General features: G+C 43.8%; 1 protein-coding gene across 1 annotated transcript in view; it reads left to right on the forward strand.

Moving 5' to 3' along the window:
- The window catches only part of LOC138777288 (multiple inositol polyphosphate phosphatase 1-like), a 30,243-nt gene extending 10,737 nt beyond the window's left edge, over positions 1 to 19,506 (forward strand). Inside the window, exon 6 of the mRNA XM_069956278.1 lies at positions 16,779 to 19,506. Within this exon, the coding sequence (XP_069812379.1) occupies positions 16,779 to 17,178 (400 nt within the window). The 3' untranslated portion in view covers positions 17,179 to 19,506. The remainder of the gene's footprint in view (positions 1 to 16,778) is intronic.
- Positions 19,507 to 21,497: the final 1,991 nt, after the last annotated feature.

Raw genomic sequence — 21,497 nt, forward strand, 5'->3', positions numbered from 1 at the left:
AAACAATGAAAGACACTCAGAAGCTATGTGCAGAATCAGATTTGCGTGTGTAGTATATTGAAAGTATTGAATTTATCACTAGTCCATCTGTGATGTTCCTGGGCCTTACACGGATCGGTAGGAATCATATCCTCTTGAGCCCCATTAATCAGCAAAGCAAACAGGTTTTGGCCTCCTCGCTGCAGCATAATGGTGTCCATATGAGTGGCTGGGACTGCAGTTCTCCCTATTCTAGGGAACCTGGCTGAGCAAAGCCAAGCTGTAGCACAAGGTTCTGTTCTGGTTGTCACTATGCCAGTTACTGCAGACTAGGTGCTTCATTGGAGGTTTCATATATCAGGCCTGGTCCATTGTGTAATTCTATATATTTTTTATTGGACTATCTATGCTCTCACTGCATGTACAGTAGTTTGATATTTTTCCTTTCTTTACTGCTTTGCTAGCTTTATGAGAGGCCATGGATGGGATTTTCATGTTTGAACAGGAAATCCAGATAAACAACCATTCAATTGTTTTCTGCAGCGAGCTGATATGGGAAAACAAATCCTCAGTACAACATACTAAGAACTAATCTGTAGTGGGTGAAAGGTAGCATACCCTCTGAGTAATGTAAACCTCTAACTGCTTGCTGCAGGTCTCTAATATGTGGGGATGTCCCAATGGCAGATGTTGGGAGAGAGCAGGATGTCAGCATGACCGATCCTCTCCCCAGTGAGAACACGTGCCAAGCTGAGAGTGCATGGTTATGTAGGGAGGAATAGATGTCAGCCCAACAAGTGTCTGTCACACAGATATAAAAGGTGTGCTCATCTTTATATAAAGAGGTCTATCTGGTGTTAGATCTTTTTTTTTTTTTTAAGTGTCACTGTCATTAAAAAATTTTTTGAAAGAAATCAACAGTGCAGGCGATTTTAACAAACTGTAATTGGGTTTATTAGCCAATTTTAATTTACAGCTACATCACCGGGCTATCTCCTCTGACAGTCAGCACTAACCTCTCTGACCTCTGAATACCGCTTTCATGCAGCTCCCACTGTGTAATCCTTTGTTCTCTGTTCTCTGCTAGCGACTAATCTCCCTCCTTCCTCCTCCCCTCTCCATAGAACAGACAGGGGCAAGTCAGATGTAAAAGAGTCGAGATTTCCTGATAATGAGCACTGAATGAGAGAGAGGAGGGGGGGGGGGCTGGGAAAAGGCTTTTTGAATGCAGATATGCCTAATAAACCAAATTGCAACGTTTCTTAAAATCGCCTGGACTATTGATTTCTGCAAAAAAGATGAAATGACAGTGACACTTTAAGAAGATATTGTCCTGGGTTCTGTAGCATTAACTTTGACCAGGGCTGATTCAAGGGTTTCTGCCGCCTGAGGCAAACCTCAGGCGGCCGCCCCGAGTGATAGCCGGCATCCCCCCGGACCCCCCGCCGCCGCCGCAGCAGCAGCCATCTACTCACCTGTCCCACACCGCAGCCGGCCCGCGATCTCTGCTGTCTCCACATCCCGTCAGGTCCCGCGATGTCACCCTGCAGCTGTCACGGACCTCCAGGCTGTGGTGAGTGAGTGGGGTGATCGGGTCGCACGGGGCGGTCCCCTCACCACAGCCTGGAGGTCCGTGACAGCTGCAGGGTGACATCGCGAGACCTGACGGGATGTGGAGAGCGCGGGCGACGGGACAGGTGAGCGGCCACTGTCATTTTTGTTAAGTGATACTTAACAAAAATGACAGCAGGGGGGACATAATGCTGCCCCCTGCCGGACCGCAAATTCTGCCGCCTGAGGCGGAAGGCTCATTCCGCCTCATGGCAGAAGCAGGCCTGACTTTGACAGTATTGTTATTTTGATGACTTAGGCCATGTTCACATGGCGCAAGAGACCGGCCGTTCTGTGACCCGGCCGGATCAGGGAGCCGTCGGTCTCTGAAAAGATCATCCAGTACCAGCCTTATGATCTTTTGGCCCGCAGAGTTCTGATGCGGGCGCATCCGTGCGCGCCCGCATCAGAACTCCCCACTGCACTCTATGAAGCTTGCAGCCGCTCGCTTCATAGTGTGCACTGATATGGTTTTCTATGGCTGTTATTCACTAAATAGCGTCCGCAGAAAACTAGCATGTCAGTTGTTTGCGGCGCCGCTAGGGGTCCCGGCCGGAGCGTATACTATGTGTATACGCTCCTGTCGGGAACCCATAGACACCCGGCCAACATATTTTCTTGTATTAACTATGCCCGTTGTTGCAGTGGGCAACAACGGCTGTAGAAATACGAAAAAATACGTTGTGTGAACATAGCCTAAGGGTGAGTGCACACTACAGTACAGTATGACCTTCGGCGGATTCCGTCGCTCGTACCCACACGCGACGGTGTGCGCATCTCCGCCCGTGCCATAGACACTATTCTATGCACGGGCAGATTGTGCATTCTGCCGAAAGAATTAACATGCCAGTACTTTCTGCGGAATGCGGAATCCGCCCGTGCATAGAATAGTGTCTATGGCACGGGCGAAGATGCGTGCCGCCGCGTGGGGGTGCGAGCAACGGAATCTGCCGCCGGTCATATGCATGGATTCCATAGTGTGCATGCACCCTAAGAGAAGGTATAGACCAATGAATACCTATATCTTTTGGGGTTCGGACAGCCACCAATCAGCAGAATCAGCTTTTGCTTGCATGGTGGTTCATCCATACGGGTGACTTGCCTGGGACAGTTGACGAGACAACTCCTACTACTGAGACTCCCTGTTCCCTACCAGCGTAATCTCTTATTTTCTTTCTTGTATAATTCTTTTAAAAACAAATTGTTATAGAGCATTCTGCTGACTGATTGAAGATCTTATGTATTGCAGATACCGCAGCTCACCCCCTGCTCGCGGCCGTGCTCATTTTTGCCCGTGCCATACACTCCATTCTGTGGTTGAGCAGATTCCGCCGTCCATCCAAAGAACGAACAGGCTCATTCTCCTTTTTGTATGGTCACATTGTACAACTACTTTTTTGTACAATGTGGCCACACAGAAAGAAGAATAGGGCCTTCTATTATTGCACAGTACTGCAACATACCCAAATCCAGGGGAGCAGTGGGCACTTGCACTGGAAGATGACTTGTTTCTATTCAGTCTAAGGCTAGGTTCACACTACGTTTCTGCAATTAGATTTTTTTCATCCATTTTTACAAAAAAAATGATGGAAAAACAAATACATTTGTGTGCATTCGTTGTAATTCATTTTCTATTGACTACCATTCTAAAGAAAGGATCAAAACACATCTATTTTTTTAGACATACACAAAAACATAGGCGACCAAATTTCTGTGTACATTTTGATACTTTTTTTTAATAAAACAGATGCGGACAAATGTATCCATTTTTTCATCTGTTTTTTTGTAAAAACAGATGAAAAAAAGAATTGCAAAAACGTAGCGTGAAACCAGCCTAATACGCTGCTGCAGCTTTTATGAATGCAATCCCTTTCCATATGCCAATATTCTAAATACGAATAACTAAACTATGTACATGACCTCACTGTAGTCACATAAGACTTTAACAGTAAATTTACATATTTTTTTGTCCTAAGAAATATGTCAGTAACAGTCCCAGCTTTCTCAGCTAAGCGGTTATGCAATGGTATCTTGTAACTGGCCTGAAGAAATAAGAGGTTGGGAGAACCTCTTATCAAAGATTCTGATAAACGTTGTTTGAGTTGCTAACAACAATGGCACTATTTATTATTGGCTCATATATTTAAAAACGTGAGCTTTAGGCATGTTTCATTTGCTTTGGTTACAATTTTTTTAAACATTAATAAGGTGCATGTACTGAATGGCTGCCTTGTAGCTACACCTCTCTGTGTGACAATACTGGTCTTTAAAGATTCCCACCTCAGCATGTCATCTACGGGATAGGGAGAAACAAACTGATGGCTGGTGGCCTGACCACTGGGACCCCCACTGATCCCAAGAATGGGGAGAAAATTGTTGCCGGAATGAATGAAGCGCACCCTGCATGCACAGCCAGTCCTCCAGTCATTCTTAATGGGGCCTCTGAGCCTTGACAAGCTCAGTGCTTATAAGTGTTCAGAATGCAGTGAATGCGACGCTAACCATGCATTTACAGTGCACTTATTCTGGGGGTCACTCCACCTCTGTTCAGATTGGTGATGGTGCCAGGGGTCAACTGATGTTGTAGGCGATGTCCGTGTTGCCCTTGTCTTTAGTGTAAAATAATGAAGTATTTACTTAAGTTACCGCGTTCCCCAGTGTCCTCTGGTCATCCCCAGTCTCTGCAGCTGCAGCTCTGCATTCTGTTTCGGTGTCAGCACTGACAGGCCGCTCAGCCAATCACTGGCTGTGGTCCTGTCTCGACCAGTGATTGGCTGAGCTGCCTGTCAGTGCAGAGACCAGGGAAGGCAGGAGGACCCCAGGAAACGTAGTAAGGTAAATAAATAATTATTTTATACTACAATCATCAGCCACGCATTGCTTTCTATTACACGGAGCGATAATTGGCCGAAACAGCCTAATATATCCGATTATCACTCCATGTAATTTGGCCTTTAGTATGCTGCCGCACCTGTGAAGAAGGATAACATTATAAGATGGAAATTCCAGGATGAGTTGTGCCTTTGGATGCCAGATGAAGGAGGCGCTACAATGTGTGAACCATACATGATACATGATGAGGATTACACTGCTAACTGCATAGGAACGGTGCCAAAGAGGAACGTAAGACACATACCTTCCTTTTCTGTGCCCTGTGCGTAATAGGTGGCTATCAGCAGGTTAAATTTGTCTAACCTGCTGATAGTTCCCCTTTAACCTTCACTTACTATTATTTTGGGGGAGCCCAGTAATATTATATTTTGTGGGTCCACTATATAAAATAGTAAAATATCCACGGACTTTGGTGACTCAGTAACAGCCTTCAAACACAGTCTCAACTATGACTTCTGCCAAATAGTACCAGAGAGACTGGCTACCCCTAATTGCTTCAAGTTGTTTTGCCTGGAGGAATAATGTGTTGCTCAAGGAGCACCAAATGGGGTTAAATTGCACTGCATGTATTAAAGGGATTGGACAGATTTTAAAAAGCATGACAGCTTTCTTTTAAAAACAGAACCACTGTTGTTCACAGTTTGTGGGTGGTATTGCTACTATGTCCCATTCATTTGATTGCCCAGATTGCCTGTAACCACCCCAGATTGCCTGTAACCACCCTAGATTGCCTGTAATCTCCCCAGATTGTTCCTAATCTCCCCAGATTGCCCGTATCCACCCCAGATTGCCCTTATCCACCCCAGACAGCCCATAACCATCCCAGACAGCCCATAACCATCCCAGACAGCCCATAACCATCCCAGACAGCCCATAACCATCCCAGACAGCCCATAACCACCCCAGATTGCCCGTAACCACCCCAGATTGCCTGTAACCACCCCAGATTGCCCGTAATCTCCCCAGATTGCCCGTATCCCTCCCAGATAGCCCATAACCATTCCAGACAGCCCATAACCACCCCAGATTGCCCGTAACTACCCCAAATTGCCTGTCACCACCCCAGATTGCCCGTCACCACCCCAGATTGCCCGTCGCAACCCCAGATTGCCCGTCGCAACCCCAGATTGCCCGTCGCAACCCCAGATAGTCAGTGAACACCCCCAGATTGCCCATCACCACCCCATACAGCCAGTAAACACCCCCAGATCTCCCCAGATTGTTCCTAATCTCCCCAGATTGCCCGTATCCACCCCAGATTGCCCTTATCCACCCCAGATAGCCCATAACCATCCCAGACAGCCCATAACCACCCCAGATTGCCCGTCACCACCCCAGATTGCCTGTCACCACCCCAGATTGCCTGTCACCACCCCAGATTGCCCGTCACCACCCCAGATTGCCTGTCACCACCCCAGATTGCCTGTCACTACCCCAGATTGCCTGTCACTACCCCAGATTGCCCGTAATCTCCCCAGATTGCCCGTAATCTCCCCAGATTGCCCGTATCCCCCCACATAGCCCATAACCATTCCAGACAGCCCATAACCACCACAGATTGGCTGTAACTACCCCAAATTGCCTGTAACCACCCCAGAATGCTCGCAACCACCCCAGATTTCCCGTCACCACCCCAGATTGCCCGTTGCAACCCCAGATAGCCAGTGAACAGCCCCAAATTGCCCGTCACCACCCCAGATAGCCAGTGAACACCCCCAGATTGCCCATCACCACCCCATATAGCCAGTAAACACCCCCAGATTGCCCGTGACCACCCCAGATTGACCGTAACCACCCCAGATTGGCACAGACTGCTCGTAACCACCCCAGATTGCCCATAACCCCACCAGATTGCCTGTTTCCACCTCAGATAGCCAGTAAACACCCCGAGATTGTCCATTACCACCCCAGATAACCAGTAAACACCCACATATTGCCTGTAACTAAAATGACACTCCTTCTCTTCTGAGCCCTGCTGTGTGCCCATACAGTGGTTTATGCCCACATATGGGGTACCATTGTACTCAGGAGAACCTGCGTTACAAATTTTGGGGTGCTTTTTCTCCCCTGTTCCTAGTGAAATTGAGAGATTTTAAACTAAACAAGATGTTATTGGAAAAATTGTTTTGAATACTTTCCTCCAATACCTGTGGGGTCAAAATGCTCACCACACCCCAAGATGAATTCCTTGAGGGGTGTACCTTCCAAAATGGGGTGACTTTGGGGGGGGGGTTCTATTCTGTAGACATTACAGGGGCACTGCAAATGCACCTGGCTCTCAGAAACTTCTTCAGAAAAATCATGCACTGAAAATGCTAATTGGCGCTCTGTTCCTTCTGAGGCCCGCTTTGTGCCCACACAGTGGTTTATGCCCACATATGGGGTACCGTTCTACTCAGGAGTACCTGCGTTACATATATTGGGGTGAGTTTTCTCCCCTGTTCCTCGTAAAATTGAGAAATTTCAAACTAAACAAACATGTTATTGGAAAAATTATATTTTTTCATTTTTACTGTCTTTTTTTTTAAATACTTTCCTCTAATACCTGTGGGGTCAAAATGGTCACCAAACCCCAAGATGAATTCTTTGAGGGGTGCACTTTCCTAAATGGGGTGACTTTTGGGGGGGGTTCTATTCTACTGACACTACAGGGGCTCTGCAAATGCACCTGGCGCTCAGAAACTTCTTCAGAAAAATCATGCACTGAAAATGCTAATTGGCGCTCCCTTCCTTCTGAGCCCTGCTGTGTGCCCATACAGTGGTTTATGCCCACGTATGGGGTACCGTTCTACTCAGGAGAACCTGCGTTACATATATTGGGGTGAGTTTTCTCCCCTGTTCCTCGTGAAATTGAGAAATTTCAAACTAAACAAACATGTTATTGGAAAAATTCTATTTTTTCATTTTTACTGTCTTCTTTTGAATACTTTCGTATAATACCTGTGGGGTCAAAATGGTCACCACACCCCAAGATGTATTCTTTGAGGGGTGCACTTTCCAAAATGGGGTGACTTTTGGGGGGTTCTATTCTGCTGACACTACAGGGGCTCTGCAAAGCACCTGGCGCTCAGAAACTTCTTCAGCAAAATCTGAACTAGAAATGCTAATAGGCGCTCCTTCCCTTCTGAGCCCCGCTGTGTGCCCATACAGTGGTTTACGCCCACATATGGGGTACCATTGTACTCAGGAGAACCTCGGTTACAAAATTTGGGGTGCATTTTCTCTCATGTTTATTATGAAAATGAGATACTTTTATCTTAACAAATATATTATTGGAAAATTTTTATTTTCCATTTTTTTCCAGCCTAATTGTGAATACTTTCCTCCAGCCCCTGTAGGGTTAAAATGCTCTTTATGCCCCTAGATTAATTCTTTAAGGTGTCTAGTTTCCAAAATGGGGTCACTTATGGGGGTTTCCAGTATACAATCTCCTAAATCAACTTAAAAAAAGAACTGGTCCCTAAAAAAATCAGTTTTGGAAATTTCATGAAAATTTGATAATTTGCTGATACATTTCTAAGCCCCGTAACACCCTAAAAAATTGAAATATGTTTACGAAATGAAGCCAGAATAAAGAGGACATATTGATAATGTGACTTACTAACTAATTTTTGTCATGTGACTTTCTTTTTTTAGAAGCAAAGAATTTCAAAGTTCTTAAAGTGCAAAATTTTCAAATTTTTCATTATATTTTTTTTTTTTTCACAAAAAACACACAAGACAGTGACCAAATTTTGCCACTAACATAAAGTACTATATGTTACGAAAAAACAATCTCAGAATCGCTAGCATGCATTAAAGCATCACTGAGCTATAAGCGCATAAAGTGAGACAGGTTCGATTTTGAAAATTGAGCCTGGTCATTAAGGCCCAAACAGGCTTGGTCCCTAAGGGGTTAATGTTTTCAAAAAAATGACCCTGAAATGACAGTTACGCTTTAAGGCAGAGCTACAATACCTGACACAACCCATGGACAGATGACATTAGATTGATAATTATATCTAAAAATTCATACAAGGCGTTTCTACGAAAATGCTGGAGTAAATGCAGAGTCTACAGTAAATGTTAGCTGAGAGTCAACGGTTAAAGGACAACTCCCGCGGGACCCCAAAAAAAAAAAAAAAAACACAGACACACACAGACACCATACTCACCATCTCTCCGGTGACGATCGCCACTCGATTCGCCCGCCGTCCGCCTCTCCGTCGCCGCCTTCCGCCATCCAGCGATGTCTCCAACTTCTGGGTCCAGGGGATGGAAAAGGCTGCCAGTGCGCTTGCGCACCGGCAGCCTTTTCATTGGCTGGAGCGCATCACATGGCTTCCAGCAAGCTCAGCCAATCAGGGCTGAGCAAGCTGGAAGCCATGTGATGCGCTCCAGCCAATGAAAAGGCTGCTGGTGCGCATGTGCACCAGCAGCCTTTTCATCCCCATTCACTTTGCATGAAGACGCCGAGGAGGAAGAAGACCCGGACCGCCCCTCGGCTCTGACGTCGTCGTCACCAGATGCCGCCCCGGAGAAGAGGACCGTGACGATCGTAATAGGTAATGTATACATTCCTTAACTTCCGGGGTGGGGGGTCGGGGGTCCGAAAGTGGGGGAAGGGGGCCAGGCCGGGTATTTAACCACATTACAAAGTTATATAACTTTGTAATGTGTGTTAAATGAGCAAAAAAAATTTTTTGTGGGAGTTGTCCTTTAAATAAAACCCTATGCCTACAGTGCTTATTGTTTATGGTGTCTTTTGGCTATGTGTTTTGGAGAAACCATGTGGGCAGGCTGTACCTCTTTTAGGGCACTAAAGTTCAATGCACTTCAGACTAATCTCATTTCAGTGGGTCCACCCTTTTTTGTATGGATAAAGTTTATGGAAGGGCACCATAGAAACTAGTGAAAACAGATATTTTTGATTTTATTTAACAGTCCGCCCACTACCCTGTGTGCTGCATTAAAGATGAGGATTTAACTAAGTCGTCCTATATGTAAACACGCACTTACATGTACATAAATGTAAATGTCAGTAGTCTATATAGATGTCTTTGTGTTGAAGAATTGCCAGCATTCGGCATAAACAGCCGAGTCATACCTTCATTGCGTTCTACTGGAGCTGGTGAACTTTGAAACAAATCAAAGAAATGAAGGAAAGTGATGAAAGACATCTTTATGGGGAGCAATGGCAATACTTCACAACAGACTGTTTATTGCCTTGTGAAAAGTCAAGTTTCGGCTTGTATGATGAGATTGTAAATCCTCAATGTATGACTTCTCACGATTATTGTAATGAGTAGAACAAAAGACATACAGCTATGGTGCTTGTATTACCTGGAAATCCACGGGACATCTTAAACCTCACCAATCAATGTGAATTCTTAGAAACACTTGATAAGCCCAGTGACACATCCATCAACACCGATATTGTATACACTGTAACGTGGGTGAAAAATAACAATAGTATATATGGCCTCAGGCATATAGCACTGCACAAACCTATGCAAGAAAAAGTCCAAAAATTATAATATTCCAAATAATGACACAATGAAAAAGATACAAATGATGAATCAACAAGTGATATGGAGATGATTGTACATAATGGAGACTGAAATGTATCAAGTCTCAAGATGGTAAGTAAAAAAAATTCTTGATCAGTCCAAAAGTGTACACATACCATAAAGGCAATAATATAATGGGGAATATGAAGATAGGAGTCACAACTTTACATTGTATTCCTTCATATTCCCCATTGTAGTGCATAGAGTTGTGATTTCCATCTTCATATACCCTGATGCCATCTTGTGACTTGATATATTTCATTCTGCATTACATTTTATTATCTCCTTATCATTATTCCCCGCTTGTTCAGTGCTGATTCATCATTTTTTATCTTTTTAATTATTTATTATTATTATTATCTTATTAATATTTAGAATATTCAGTATTTCTTCGGACTTTTTCTTGTATAGGTTTGTGCAATAAAATATAAAGTACAGGAGCTTGGTTTTTATGTCCTTTCTGCTGATTATGTTTTAGAGGTTACTATTGGGTTTTAAATAGACTAAGGGGGGGGGGGGATTTATCAAACTGGTGTAAATTGTCTTAGTTGCTCCTAGCAACCAATCAGATTCCACCTTTCATTCCTCACAGATTCTTTGAAATGAAAGGTTGAATCTGACTGGTTGCTAGGGGTAACTAAGACAATTCTACTTTACAATAGTTTCATAAATCTCCCCCTAAGGCTAGATTCACACTGGACGCATCTGCATCGGATTCCATCGGATTGTCATCCAGCTGCGAGTATGTAAGTGCTGCCCCCATTAACCCCCAACTGCCAGGAAGATACATTACCTGCTCCATGCTCTGCACGCATCTGAGGCCCTGCCCTAGTCACTGATTGGCTCCGGTGCGGCCGGAGCATGGAGCAGGTAATGTATCTTCCTGGCAGCGGGAAGTTAATGAGGCAGCACTTACATACTCCGCTGCGAGTATGTAATCACATTGACACTGACAGGAGAGGTATCCGCAGTGGATTTTGCAGCGTAAATCTAGGCTAAAAGTACAAAAAATACATTTTGTATCCAAAAGCTGAAAATAGAAAACCTAGTGACTAGCAGACTGTGTTCAATTCATTGAATAAGGTAGGCATGAAGTGGGTGCCGCATGATATACTGTACATCCCTGTACCCTCCTGCTGATATCCCTAGAAGCAGTCCCCTTAACAAGTGTGAACATTCCCTTACTTGTAGTGCAGTGTGGTGCCTTGTGCTCACCCATTCTGTTACTTATCACTTTGTAGTGCAATGATCACCTTTTCCGTTACTTATGACTGTGAAACAGGAGGTCAGCAGGTTTGTGTTATTGATAACAATGTTCATTGTGCATTTTATTGCTAGTAGATATATATATTATCAATGAAATAATCAATCAATTGAATAATTTACAGATGCTTAGGTTATGTATACCCATAGTGTGTTGAGTCATTTTACGACCTGTAATACGACTGGAAAAATACTGCCAGCTTACACTGAAAGACTGCCCCACCATTGCTGTATTTTTTATTATTGAGTTCTATTGAACTAATAGTAAAATGGCTCTTTGTAAGAATGTCTATTAATTTTACAGCTGTACTTTTTATGGCCATAAAATTAAGAGCATTGTGGGAGATTTATCAAACAAGGTGTAATGTGAAACTGGCTCAGTTGCCCCTAGTAACCAATCAGATTCCACCTTTCATTTTCCAAAGAGTCTGTGAGGAATGAAATGTGGAATCTCATTGGTTGCTAGGGGCAACTGGGCCAGTTTAACTTTACACCATGTTCGATAAATCTCCCCCATGGTCTTTATTATAAGCTAAAATTTTGCCCTTTTGGTTCTCAAAATTCGTACGTTTTGAATTAATCATGGCCGTTGTTGCTGATTCCCAACAACGGTCGTGATTAATTCTGAAACTATGTGCACTGCATTCTGAGGGAATCCCGACCAGAGTGTATTCACATACACCCTAGCGGCCGCACAAAAAACTGACGTTCAGTTTTGTGCGGTCGCTATTCGATGAAGTGTGAAGTCACACAATGGAGAGTGCAGCACTGGCCGGGATGATCTTCACAAACGCTGGCCTTTCTGTGACCCGGCCGGGTCACAGAACGGCTGATGTTTTACAATGTGTGAACATGGCCTAAAGGTACACTTTTGTCAGCTGTCAGTGTGTACTGTATGGGGCTTTCCCGATGTCAGTGGGAATAGGGGTCGGGCATGATGGAAAATCACTGCCCAACCACTTTGTTCTTGGAGAAAAAAATCTGCAGTCTGGCTAATTGCCATACCAGGTGTTCCTGTTATGGGGAGGACGGGAGCAATAACAGTTTAGCCAACATTTCTTGAAGGTGTATGGCCACCTTTAGCTATCGTTACATAAATTAGGTTCTCATTGCAAGATTTGGGCCGAAAAAAAGCATAGTGGCTGTCAATCAAATAGGTGTGTGCAGTGAGATAGTGAATCGGGCGGACAGTGATTATGAGGACGTTGACTGGACTTACCTGGGCTCTTGCTGTGTCAGGGAACACCCTCTGGGCACATGAGCCTAATTTGCATACATATAAAAATCCTTATATCTCTGTGTTGGAGAGGGCAATTAAGAAAATAAAGGTATGCTAGGGATCTGGATGAGAAGCTCCTATATACCTATAGGATTTCCTATACCTCGGCTGAAAATAATACATGGCTTTCTTGAAAGAAAAAAAAATCTCCTTATTTGATGTGTTTGTTGCCCTTTTGTGAATGCACAATAGAAAAGCAGCACAGTTCACTAAGCAGTAGTGATGGATCACATTGCCTCGCTTTCACACGCAAGCATGGAAATAGAACCTCTTTAGCATATACTTTTATGTGTGGTGATCAGTGGGATTTATGCATTCACCTCCAGAATGTACAATAAGTTCTGGTAGGTTGCCTCTCTGTTCTGTTAGGGTTGACTGATCTATATAGGGGCCTCGTCCTACTTGCTGGTTCCTCTATCCTCGATTACACTACATAGAGCTTAGCTTATTTACACCATACTTATTGAATGCGACCTTTGACCTGTGTGACATATGTTCATTCATTCATTCATTGGACTTTTCGTATGGCTGCTTGACAGCATTCTTCCAATACTGTTTATCAGCAGAAAGCAGTGATTTCAGCAAGTGACTACCATGGCAGAGAGGCTTGCATCTTCTTGCATAGCCTGGGAGGTTGTACTAGTAGGTCAGTGCAATGCAATAACATTACATTGAATGGTATAAGTAATCTAAAGATTGCTTATAAAAGTCTCCTAGAGGAGTATAAAAATGTAGAATTGGTACTGCAAAAAGTCATCATATGGCTCTGCCGATAAAAAATTAAACCAGTTATGGCCCTTCAGAATCTAAGGAGTTAAAAATGAAAATCATCCAAGTCTTGAAAGGAATATATCCAGGTTCTATCACTTTAACCCCTTAAAGACACAGCCCAATTTGGTACTAGTTAATTACTAGTTTCTCAATTGGCATAGCCATATGAGAGATTGTATTTTGTTGAATAAGTTGTGTTTTCAATGGCACCATGTGAACAGAGCCAGAAGCAGTTGGCTCTGAACTTTGCGTTGAGGGAGTGCTGTGTTACTGCAACCTCTGCTTCCATTGACGTGACTAGGAGCAGAGGCTGCAGTAACCTTGTGCGTCCACTACATTGAGTACAGAGCAAACTGCTTTTGACTGCATTTCCGATGTAAGGGTGCGTTCACACGTACAGGATCTGCAGCAGATTTGATGGTGCAGATTTGAATCTGCAGTAGATCCGCAGCATATTTGATGGCCCAGAGTTATGCTAAGTTTACACAAGGCGATTATTGGCCCGATCGCACGATTAACGATTTCAAAGTAACAATTTTTTTTATAACGATCAGCGTTTAGACGGTACGATATATCGTACGGAAAAATCGTTTTGCGATCGCGCACCCGCAGCCTGGCCCGCCCCCCCGCTCAACTGCAGCCCCCTGCGCCGCTCCAATCGCCACCCCCGCCAGCTAATCAGTGCACTGAAGAGGGGAGTCAGGGATGTGGAAGACCTGCTACGTGGAGCAGATAAAGTATGGTCACGGCGGGGGCAATCGGAGCAGCGGGGGTGGCGATCGGAGCGGGGGTGGCGATCGAGCCGGCGCAGGGGGCTGCGGATGAGCGGGGGGCCGGGCAGCGGGCGGCCGGACTATCGCACGACGACTGTTTACACAGAACTATCGGCTAATTTTTTGCGAACTACGAACAACGATTTATGAACATGTTAAAAGATCAAAGTGAAGGTTTTCTCGCTCGTCGTGCGATCGTTCGCTGCGTTTACACGTACGATTATCATTCGAATTCGATCGTTATCGTGCAAATTCGCACGATAATCGTTCCGTGTAAACCCAGCAATAGGGTCAATTTACACAGAAAGATTATCTGACAGATTATCTGCCAAAGATTTGAAGCCAAAGCCAGAAGCAGACTATAAACAGAGATCAGGTCATAAAGGAAAGCCTGAGATTTCTCCTCTTTTCACATCCATTCCTGGCTTCGGCTTCAAATCTTTGGCAGATAATCTGTCAGATAATCTTTCTGTGTAAAGGCACCCTTAGGGTACAAACCCACACACCGTATATGCAGTGTACTTACTACTGCGATACGCAGCAAATACGCAGCAGATTAGATCTAAATAACTGAACACAGCATCAAATCTTCACCATCACATCTGCTGCGTATTTGCTGCGTATACGGTGTGTGGGTTTATACCCTTACTTTGCATTCAATCTGCAACATCAAATCTCCTGCAGATCTGCTGCAGATCCTGTACGTGTGAACACACCCTAAGGGTGCGTTCACACCTACCGCATCCGCAGCTTATTTTTCCGCGGAAATCCGCAGGTCTGGTAGTGCAGATTTCAACCTGCGAGAAATCCGCGTATGTGTGCGTTTTGCGTTTTTTCCGCAGCAAGTTTATCGCAACTAAAATGTCAGTTTAGAATGAGAGACATTTTAAACTGACATTTCAGTTGCGATAAACTTGCTGCGGAAAAAACGCAAAACGCACACATACGCGGATTTCTCGCAGGTTGAAATCTGCACTACCAGACCTGCGGATTTCCGCGGAAAAATAAGCTGCGGATGCGGTAGGTGTGAACGCACCCTAAAACAGTTACTGAACAAGTGATCCGTGGGGGTGCCAGGTCTTAACACTAATGCCGATTAACTATTGATAACGCACTCTTTGGCTCCAGTAGTCCAAGCAGTGACACAATAATGTACCCACAATATGGGGCGCAAGAAGTCTAGCAGAATACAGTGTCAATTGGACAAATTACAAGATAGCCTATTAAACCCTCAATGTACCATGAAGACTTAAAAGTGTACCTAAAAAAAACTAAGGTGGCCTCCAGAATCTTTTTCTCTAGACCCAAGGAACTTCAGTCTGACATTCTTTAGCTGTAATTTACACTATTTGGAGTGTGAAACATTAGACTCTCCTGGATCATGTAAGACTCTGCTAACAGCTAACTCCTCCCTACCTGTCTAAATAGACTGGATGTGTGAAAGCCATTGTATTACCTGCAGTTGCTGTCACGTTATACCTGCTGTAAATAGGGTTACATGTTATATGGTAGACTAAGGAAACATAATGCAAATGTTTCCTGAAATGCTTAGTCACTTGCTCCTCTTCCATTAAACTGTATTTGAAGGACCCTCCTGGTGCATCTAGTGTGAATCACACATCCATCAGCTTGTACAACTCTACAGGTCTTATGACGAAAACTTTCACAAAAGGGGAATTTATTCTTGTCAAATGACAGTTTTTCTGCATACAAAAGTTGCATATTTTTGTGTAAACTATGTTTTCATCCCTGTACGCTGCCAATGACAGTCTCACTTTACGCTCTTAATACCTGCCAAAATGCTCAGTAAAATAAAATCCCAGCAGTAAGTGTTCAACGGTGCCACCAAAGGGGATATTTGATAATTACACAGTGCCCTTTCAACTCATTGAGCCCTATGTTTAAAGTGACTCTGTACCCACAATCTGACCCCCCCCACCAAACCGCTTGTACCTTTAGATAGCTGCTTTTAATCCAAGATCTGTCCTGGGGCCCGTTCGGCGGGTGATGCAGTTATTGTCCTAAAAAAACAACTTTTAAACTTGCAGCCCCGTGCCCAACGGGTGTGGCTTAGAATATCTGTGCCCTAACTTTGCACCACCCCTCTTCATCATTAGGAATGCCACTGGACATTTTCTACATGCTGAACATTGCACAGGCGCCTTAACGATCCTGCCCATGTGCCGGGCTGACACAGGTGGGGAATAGGAGGCAATCTGCCTGAAGCATTCCTAATGATGAGGAGGGTGGGGAGGAGGGACAGAGAGGTTGTGCCAGCCTAATGCATACACAATCTAGGCCACGGCCGTTTGGCACAGGGCTGCAAGTTTAAAAGTTGTTTTTTAGGACAATAACTGCATCACCTGCTGAATGGACCCCAGGACAGATCTTGGTTTAAAAGCAGCTATCCGAAGGTACAAGCGGTTTGGGGTGGGGTGGGGGGGCAGATTGTGGGTACAGAGTCGCTTTAATGCCAGAACGAAAAATATTTATGGAACTGCTCTTCACTGTGGATGAGAATCTTAAACAGGGAATTTCTCTTTATTACCTAAATATATAGAAAACTGGAAAACCACTTAAGAATGACATTTATGTACTGAATAACTGCTTGAGTGAAATTTAAATGATACATTTTAGTATTTATAATTTTGTGTTTTCTAGTTCTCAGCAGATCTCCAACCCAGTGGTTATGCAGTTCGGACATGCAGAGACACTTTTACCATTACTGGCTCTAATGGGACTGTTTAAGGATGAGAAACCTTTGACGGCTGACAACTTCTCCACACACTTGAATCAGAAGTTCCGCAGTGGCAGGATTGTTCCTTATGCTTCCAACCTGGTGTTTGTCTTATACCATTGTGAATTGGCAGAGAGTCCTAAGGAGGAGTACCAGGTTCAGATGCTGCTTAATGAAAATCTTCTTCCTTTTCCCCATTCTCAAGAGTCTGTCTGCCTTTTTGAGGACTTGAAGAAGCAGTACAACCACCTCATTGAGAGCTGCCATGTAAGAGAAGAATGCCAATTGACAAAAGTAGCTAATTGCACGAAGGGTGAGCTCTAAGATGGTCAAGATTGGGGGGTTGTCGGCTGTTGGGGAATCAACAATTCCTATCCTGAGATTTATAGTCCACCATCTGCTGGCAAGCGACATGGGTGGTTTTTCAATGTTAAGATGGATTCTTTTATAACACCAATGATATTATTTTCCTTTACCTCTAGTGACAGGGTAAACTGTTCTGTTTTTTTGGCTTACCTACCTGAGTGAGCCAGTATGCAGTCAGTATTTGTATGAGAATAACTGCTTTATGATCATGGTGCTCTGGTCGAGTTTTTGTGCAATATTTAGGGGTAGCAGTTCTTGTTTGCTTTTTTTACCATATGGATTTTTCCGATGTTATCTGGCTGGATGTGTATTGTGCTTACCCATTATTCTGGGGTATAACTGACTTAAAATATATACCTGACGACAATAAATCTAAAAATGACACGTTTATTGAATAAAAGACCACTACAATTGGTTGATGGAGGACCAGCCATCCTACCTTGTTAGGAGTCAGGGATCTGTTGAGTTTTCTTCTTGGCTGCTCTTACTGTTAGTTATCAGATTTGCTCATGCATTAAGAATTTGTGTCTACATAGTTGGAGCCGGATAAGACGGGTAGTAACAGCCAAGATAAGATTTGAGTTTACACTGCCAGAACTTTCAGGCAATGATTTGGTTCTTGAATTACTTGTAAGTTTGCTCAATTCACGTTGACACAATTAAACTGACATGTTAGCAGCAGAATATGCTAAGAATGGACAATGGAGAGTACAAATCTGTTCTTAACCGTTTGTGTAGCCGGAGTATGCGGTAGGTGCTGTTGCAGTTGGGCCACGGTGGTTAGTGTGCAGTGCCAAGGTGCTATGAACATACTAATTCTAGAATAATGTCACAAGGCTACAGGATACCAATTCTATTTTATAAAATTTGTATGTATAGTGTATAAACATCACATGCTTAGAGTCTTTTTTTATCAGGTCACATAGCTTTAAATAGCATATTAGGGTAGAGATCTTACTGCCATCTCCAATAAATCTAGAAGGCCAGATAACTATCTGCTGAGACCTCTTTAAGGGTCTTGGATCTTGAATGTGGTTCTAATACAGAGTTCTAGTTGGCCATACACTAAAGAGTAGGATATTCAACAATGTGACCAATCATGCATTTATAACCACGCCAAAACCTACTGACAGGATTAGACCCTAGCTTAAAAAGTGCATGGGTAAAATAATGAACAGTCCACTGTAATTGGCCACTTACTCCCTCAATCGCTAATTTCAGTATAAGAAAAAAAGGCCTACATGATGACCATTTATTTAGTGCACAGCATATGGTCATTGACAGTAGCGAACTTCGAAATGGTGATCAGCTCAGACGGTCGTTATTAACTATTTTGATACCTTACGATTTTATTTGGGAGAGAACGGCCATGAACACCATCTGTGTCTTTTCTATGGGAAGAGATCAGCATAGAGGTGTGTTGCAGTATGAGATGTATGTGATCATCAGGTGCCTTTTTTTACTTACCCTATGATAGGGAAAGTAAAAATTGGGTCAGGGACCAGGTATGGCCATTATGAATTAGTCCTGGTCCAGTTTTGCCACCTATTTTATTTTATACAGTGGGTAAAGCTAGAAATAGAATTGTTCACAACTTAAAGCGTAACTGTCATGTTTTTTTTTTATTGCAGAAATCAGTAGTATGAGCGATTTTAAGAAACTGTAATAGGTTTTATCAGCCAAAACAGCCTCCTTCTGTACTCAAGAAGCAATCTCCCAGCCTCCCCCCCTGACTTCTTATCTGTGCATTATCAGGCAAACACGTCTTCATTACAGAGAAGCCAATGAACACGGGCTCTGCTCTCTCCATTGTAAGCCTATGAAGGGGGGAGGGGCCGAGGGAGATGAGGGAGCAGGAAGAGGTGACATGAAGGTCAGCTGTTTGTAGACTCTCTGGGCACCTAAAACACTAAATTCAGGTGTCAGAAAGGTCAGTGCTTATCTATGAACTTACTGAGAGAAGATTGCAGGGTGTTGTGCTGTGCAGGACTGCTCCGTGCTCAGTCACTCCTAACAGCCCCTCCCCTCTCCATAGACACATAATGGAGACAGAAGTCCTGCTTCATCTGATGTGAGGGGGGAGGCTGGGAGATTGCTTTTTCACTACAGAAGGAAACTCTTTTAGTACATAAAACCTATTACAGAGTTTCTTAAAATCGCTTGAACTGTTGATATTTAATGTTTTCAGAAAAATGACCCTGAAATGACAGTTACGCTTTAACCCTTTAAGGACATGGCCCATTTTCGTTTTTTACGTTTTCGGTTTTTCCTCCTTGTGTTTAAAAGGTCATAGCACTTGCATTTTTCCACCTAGAAACCCCCATGACCCCTTATTTTTTGCGTCACTAATTGTACTTTGCAATTACAGGCTGAATTTTTGCATAAAGTACACTGCGAAACCAGAAAAAAATTCGAAGTGTGGTGAAATTGAAAAAAAAAACGCATTTCTTTTATTTGGGGGAAATGTGTTTTTACGCCATTCACCCTGCGGTAAAACTGACTTGTTATGCATGTTCCTCAAGTCGTTACGATTAAAACGATATATAACATGTATAACTTATATTGTATCTGATGGCCTGTAAAAAATTCAAACCGTTGTTAACCAATATACGTTCCTTAAAATCGCTCCATTCCCAGGCTTATAGCGCTTTTATCCTTTGGTCTATGGGGCTGTGCGAGGTGTCATTTTTTGCGCCATGATGTGTTCTTTCTATCGGTACCTTGATTGCGCATATACGTCTTTTTGATCGCTTTTTATTACATTTTTTCTGGATTTGATGCGACCAAAAATGCGCAATTTTGCACTTTGGGATTTTTTTGCGCTGACGCCGTTTACCGTACGAGATCAGGAATGTGATTAATTAATAGTTCGGGCGATTACGCACGCGGCGATAGCAAACATGTTTATTTATTTATTTATTTGTTTACTTTTATTTAAAACCTGGGAAAAGGGGGGTGATTCAGACTTTTATTCGGGGAGGGGGCTTTTTACTATTAACAACACCTTTTTTTTTTTTTTACACATATACTAGAAGCCCCCATGGGGGACTTCTAGTATATACACTGTGATCTCTCATTGAGATCTCTGCAGCATAGATATGCTGCAGAGATCCATGAGATCGGCACTTGTTTGCTTTCGGCTGCTGCAGCCGGAAGTAAACGAGTGCCGAGCCGAGGACGGCGCCATCTTGGACGCGTCCCCGGCCGGCATCAGTAACGGAGATCGCTCCTCCGGGACAAGGTCCCGGAGGAGCGATCTCCCCCACTAGACACCAGGGAAACGTTGCCTCCGGTAATCGGAGGCAGCTGTCAACTTTGACAGCTGCCTCCGATTAGCTAATTAGCGGGCACGGCGATCAGACCGTGCCCGCTAATAGCGGCGGTCCCGGGCTACACGCGGCACCCGGGATCGCCGCGCGGCCCCGCTTTGAAGTGCAAGTGAGGACATAGGACGTACCGGTACGTCCTATGTCCTTAAGAGGTTAAAGTTATTTCAGTTCACTTAAAGCAAGCAGAGATCTTCAAATGATTTAAAAAGGGTGACTATATGATAATAAAGTAATAAAACTGTATTATAATGTGAGCATCTATGGAAAAGCATTGCCAAGTTTGCAGTTGCATCACATTTATTTTTTCTATTTCAAAGATGGAAGATCATTTAGATGAATTTAATTAACCTGCCATTCCAGGTAATTTCGAATCTGCAGTAAGCAGAATTGTCAGATCGATATAAGCTGTACCCCCAATGGCAGAGGAGCGACAAAGAAAACTGTTTTACAACGCACTGCCAGTATGCACTTCTGCCTCACTGCATTCCAGTCCCTGTGTCTGCCTGTGTCCTAATGGAATTACAGAGAGACATTGAACCTCAGAGATTTTGATGGGGGGGGGGGTCACTAGCTACAGAATCTGCAGTATTGCTGGTGATAAATCTATTAAGACACACTGCCATAGTGAGCATGAGGATTCCGTGAAGGAGAGAGTGACCATAATTTAGTCAAGAGAGGAGGCTACACTTAGCACTTAGCATACTGTCCACACATCAAGGCCTGGGCTCTAGGTGAGGAGAGGTATGCCCTCAGGTCACCTCTCCCCTCACAGTTTACATTGCAGGCCCAGTTAATATGTGGCTCTATATATATATGCCGCCCCCTAATAGTTCTGGTATTTTTGTGGATGGTCCATTATGGGGAAAAGAAGCCTCAGCTGTAGAGATGAGTGAAACTCGAGCATGCTTAGGTCTGTCCGAACCCGAGTGTGCAGCATTTGATTACAGG

Source organism: Dendropsophus ebraccatus, unplaced genomic scaffold, assembly GCF_027789765.1.
Source record: "Dendropsophus ebraccatus isolate aDenEbr1 unplaced genomic scaffold, aDenEbr1.pat pat_scaffold_551_ctg1, whole genome shotgun sequence".
In the NCBI taxonomy this organism is placed as follows: domain Eukaryota; kingdom Metazoa; phylum Chordata; class Amphibia; order Anura; family Hylidae; genus Dendropsophus; species Dendropsophus ebraccatus.